The 4,943-nt window shown below is 41.6% G+C and overlaps 1 protein-coding gene across 1 annotated transcript in view; it reads left to right on the plus strand.

The window, feature by feature from the left end:
• Positions 1-6: 6 nt before the first annotated feature.
• The window catches only part of LOC101575991 (UDP-glucuronosyltransferase 1-8), a 200,441-nt gene continuing 195,504 nt past the window's right edge, over positions 7-4,943 (plus strand). The window contains exon 1 of the mRNA XM_023722287.1: positions 7-838. Within this exon, the coding sequence (XP_023578055.1) occupies positions 80-838 (759 nt within the window). The 5' untranslated portion in view covers positions 7-79. The remainder of the gene's footprint in view (positions 839-4,943) is intronic.

Raw genomic sequence — 4,943 nt, forward strand, 5'->3', positions numbered from 1 at the left:
GCCCACCCCCCTCCCTCTGTGCCTGTGTCTGCTGCTGGCATCCGGCCTTGCCCAGGCAGGCAGGCTGCTGGTGGTGCCCATGGACGGGAGCCACTGGTTCACCATGCGCTCAGTGGTGGAGAAACTCATCCAGAGAGGCCACGAGGTGGTCATGGTCATGCCAGAGGTGAGTTGGCAACTGGGACAATCACTGAATTTGACAGTGAAGACTTATTCAACTTCTTATACCTTGGAAGATTTGGACCGCAGTTTCAAAGAGTTTGCTGATGTCCATTGGAAAAATCCAGAGAGCAATATTTTTTTTACATCAGAGGGTTCAAGTTTTAGATTTTTTGAATTATGTTTTTCACATTGTAGGAGTTTGTTTAATGACGAGAAATTAGTGCAGTACCTAAAGGAGAGTTCTTTTGATGCAGTATTTCTGGATCCTTTTGATAGCTGTGGCCTTGTTGTTGCCAAGTATTTTTCTCTTCCATCTATTGTTTTTGCCAGAGGAATCTTTTGCCATTATCTAGAAGAAGGAGCGCAGTGCCCTGCTCCTCTCTCTTACGTTCCCAGAATTCTCTTGGGCTTCTCAGATGCCATGAGTTTCAGCGAGAGAGTTTGGAACCATATCTTCCACTTGGAGGAGCATGTGTTTTGCCGTTATCTTTTCACAAAAGCCTTAGAAATGGCCTCTGAAATTCTCCAGACACCCGTGACAGCATATGACCTCTTCAGCCACACATCGATCTGGCTGATCCGTGGTGACTTTGTTTTTGACTATCCCAAGCCTGTGATGCCCAACATGGTCTTTGTTGGTGGGATCAACTGCCGTGAGGGGAAACCCTTGGCCAAGGTACGTCTTCTCTCCCTTTGCACACGTAGGTTTACCTGGCTTTGAAGTTTAAATAAGAGGAATCCTTACTGAACCGTGATTTGTCATTTATAGTCATTTGTTTTGGACTTTCTTTCATGCTTAATGAATTGTTTTGTGCTAATTCATTGGCTGTGTATTAGCAAAGTTTAAGAATTTGGCATTACTGTTATGGGTCAACTCTGCATAGGAACCAGATCAGCCAGATATAAATTTGAATAGAGCCTTTTATTTACTGAGCTCAGGTCTGTCAGCTACTTTTTATGCTGGAGAAGGCTGATCGGCCCCAAACATAGGTAGCAGGGGGGTATTTATAACAGAAATCATATCTAGTTTGGTAAGCAAGTTTGTTTACTACCACAGAACAACAGAAACTACATTTATTTGACACAGCTGCGAACTGTTTATAGCTGAAAGGTTCTTTACAGCTTAGTGATAAGTGCATATTTTTATAAGATACATCTTAAGCTGACTACGTTACAGGAGATGGTTGGGGAGGGAGTTTGTGTTAGTTTGCTGCCTTGACAAGAAACAGTTATTTATTGTTGAACAGCCTTGAGCCGAAAGGGAGAACACATTTCTTAGAGCAGATAAGTGGAAGCACAAGGGGTTTTTATAATTTTCTACAGTTAAGGCTCAAAACTCTCTTAATCCTTCACATTCCCCACTGGTTTTGTCCAGGAACCAAATCTTTGATTTATTTAAACCTCATAACTTGAATTGTCTGGGGATGTGAGAGGCTCATTGTTAGATCTCAACATCATTAACTTAATTGTCTAGATTTTTTGTCGTATATATGTAGTCAAACAGTTTATTATACAAGGTCTGATAAGCAGGACCAGAAGAAATATGATCACGGGCCCAATAAGAGCAGTTATCAGATTATTTATCCAGGGGGATATTGAAAATAACCCCCCATTATTACCTTGACAGATATCTTGAGCTAACTCTTTTAGTATGTTTATTTGATTTTGTATCTGATGGCTGTTATCTGATAGATTAAAATAGCACATGCTTTTATTTTTTTATATCCTTGATGGTGAAACAATAGTAAATGATCTATGGCAGCCTGATTGTCTAATATAGCTTGTCTATGTTTTTTTTGTTCTGCATTGAGTAGGGTGATGGCCATTGAAGTGGCATTAAGAGCTTTGGCCACATTATAACCCAATTGTTTTATATGGGTTTTTTTTTTTTGGTTGTTGTTTTATCGAAGTATAGGTTTTTAACAACACTGATTATCATAGCATAGGCTTCTGCATCAGACAGGAAAGTGATTTTATCATTACAGTTAGGAGGGAAAGGGATGTTACAAACTTCTCTCCTCTTGCAGGGTGATGATGCTTTCGAATGGTGTGGCATCAAATCATCTTGAGACAGAAGAATTATAGTCAGCCTGCTTAAACAACAGGTGACTCTATCCAGATAAGCTGGAATATAGTTAAAAGTATGTCTATTGCATGTGAAAAACCATCCAGTGGGCAATAATATATTATCATTTATATATGGATATTTTATAAGACTAGAACAATTTAGAAATCCTGACAATTGGTGACAACTTTTTTTAGTACAGTTTACAAATTGCACACGTTTTATTTAAAGTAACTACAGTTTAACAATAACCCACAACCGCTGGTGAGATGGCTCAGTGGTCTAAAGCACCTACTTAGAACAAGCTAAGCAAAGCACAGGGACCGCGGTTCAATCCCCCAGCACCACATGCCAGCCAGCCCTGCCCCCTGGTGGGCTGAGCTGGCCACACACTAAATAAATAAATAAATAAAATATTAAAAAAAAATAAAGTAACTACAGTCTTTGAGGTAACAAAATGTAGGGCACCAGGTGGTACATCACGTGAGACAGGTCCCTAAATTAGCCAAGTCATAATATGGGGCAGGTTTAGAAATGTATTTTAAAAAGGTTAAATTTTTAATATCTTTTATAGGCTTGTACACTGGTCTTAGACATGAACTCAGAACATACTGAAGATTTAAGGTTTGTTTTAAGCAGAAAGTTGACAAATTAAGAGTATTTGCCATCTTTACCTACATGTTATCATGGGAATTAATTATAGACACAACAGGTATGGCTGACTGCATGAAATTTAAGTATTACATAATGTATAATAAGAACTGAAAAGAAAGGTAGGCCAGGCCTGTATCCTGGCATACTAACTTGACCTTGAGCGGATCGGGCGTCTTTTTGATTGACCATCTTGTTGAGTTGTCATCCACTGCAGCTGGCTTAATGTGGGTGTGATGAATCTAGTGTCTCTTTTTAGTTGTCTTGACAGAGGTTGGGCATGCTCAGGATGACAGGATAAGGTCCTACCCAGTGAGGTCCCAATGTGGATGGATCCCACTTTTTTATCTATACCAGAGAGCTAGGTTTTGCAGCCAGTATACTGTCAAGTTGTTTTGGTCTTGAATGTTGACAGCAGAAGAGGGAGTATGTAGCCTGTAAAGTAGACTGTAGAGCCTCTAAGGACTTAATAAGTTCCTGATTAGAAATGGATGTCAGGATTTCCTCCCCCACTTTGGGGATTAAGGGAGGTGCCCGACCATACATAGATTTAAAGGGAGTGATCCTGTGTACATAGGGAGTATAGTGGGTTCGTAATAAAGCAAAAGAAAGGAGATTCACCCAGTTTTTGTCGGTGTCTAACCCTAGTTTTGAAATGGTCTTTTTTAGAGTTTGATTTATTTTTTTTTACCTGACCTGAACTCTGAGGCCTATATGCACAATGTAGCTTTTATTTTAATTTTAGGGCCTGGGACAGACTTTTGGTAACCTGGGTTATAAAAGCTGGACCATTGTTGGACCCCATAGTAATGGGTAGGCCAAATCTGGGAATAATCTCTGTCAATAACTTCTTTGTCACTATCAGAGCTGACTCTGGTCGGGTGGCATAGATCTTTCCAGCCAGTAAATGTATCCACTAAAACAAGGAGGTAGCGATATCCTCCTTTTCTTGGACCCATTTTAGTGAAATCAATTTCCCAGTGTTCCCCAGGAGACATACCTTAGCACGCTGTCCAGGTTTAGAAATGATCTTGCTGGGGTTTCCATGGGCACAGTGGAGACACCGTTGGCTGGTTTCCTTAGTCATTTGATTTAGTTTGGGTACGAAGTAGGATTTCTGTAACAGTTTAGCCAATTTATTTCCTCCCAAGTGAGTCCCTTGGTGTATCTGTTGAATGAGCTCTCGGCCTAGTGCCTTAGGAAGGAGAATCCTGCTGTCCGGCAGCATTTGCCAGCCATCCTGTGTTGGCATGGTTTTTAAGCTTTTAGCCAACAAAAGATCTGTATCAGAGTAAGTGGGCTGATCCAGCACTCGGGGTGGCAGGACAGGCAAGAGTGCCTTGAGTGGCCCCACTGGTTTTTGTGCCACTTCCTTGGCTGTGGTATCTGCCAGAGCATTTCCTCGGGCCACTGGAGAGTTTACCTTTTTGTGTCTCTGGCAGTGAATAACTGTCACCTTCTTAGGGAGCCATGCAGCTGTAAGCAAGTCTAGGATCTCTTGGGCATTTTTGATCTTATGTCCACCAATGGTTAATAAACCTTGTTCTTAATAAGTAGCTCCATGTACATGTAGGGTAGCAAAAGCATACCTGCTGTCAGTGTAGATGTCTACCTATTTATTTTGTCCCCAGCAGAGGGCCTGGGTTAAGGCAATGAGCTCTGCCTGTTGGGCAGATGTTCCATGTCTTAAGGCTTGGGCCCAGATCACTTGGTCTTTGTGACCACTGCTGCCCCAGCATAACATACCCCGTTTAGGACAAAACTGCTTCCGTTGGTGTATAAGGTAGCATCAAGATCGTCCATAGGAATGTCTGTGAGGTCTTTTCTTAGGCTTGTTTTTGCATCAGGCAGCTCAAGACAGTCATGGAGCAGTGCCTCAGGGTCATCATCTGTTAACAAGGTGACTGGGTTTAAGGCTGTAGTGGACAAGAACTTAATACAGGCTGGGTCTAAGAGCAAAGCTTGATATTGTACAATCCGTGCATTTGAGAGCCATCTGTCAGGAGGGCTTTTAAGAAGGCTCTCAACAGTGTGAGGAACCATGATTTGGAGCTCCTGGTCAAAC

The sequence above is a fragment of the Octodon degus genome, unplaced genomic scaffold (genome assembly GCF_000260255.1).
Source record: "Octodon degus isolate 3935 unplaced genomic scaffold, OctDeg1.0 scaffold00089, whole genome shotgun sequence".
In the NCBI taxonomy this organism is placed as follows: Eukaryota; Metazoa; Chordata; class Mammalia; order Rodentia; family Octodontidae; genus Octodon; species Octodon degus.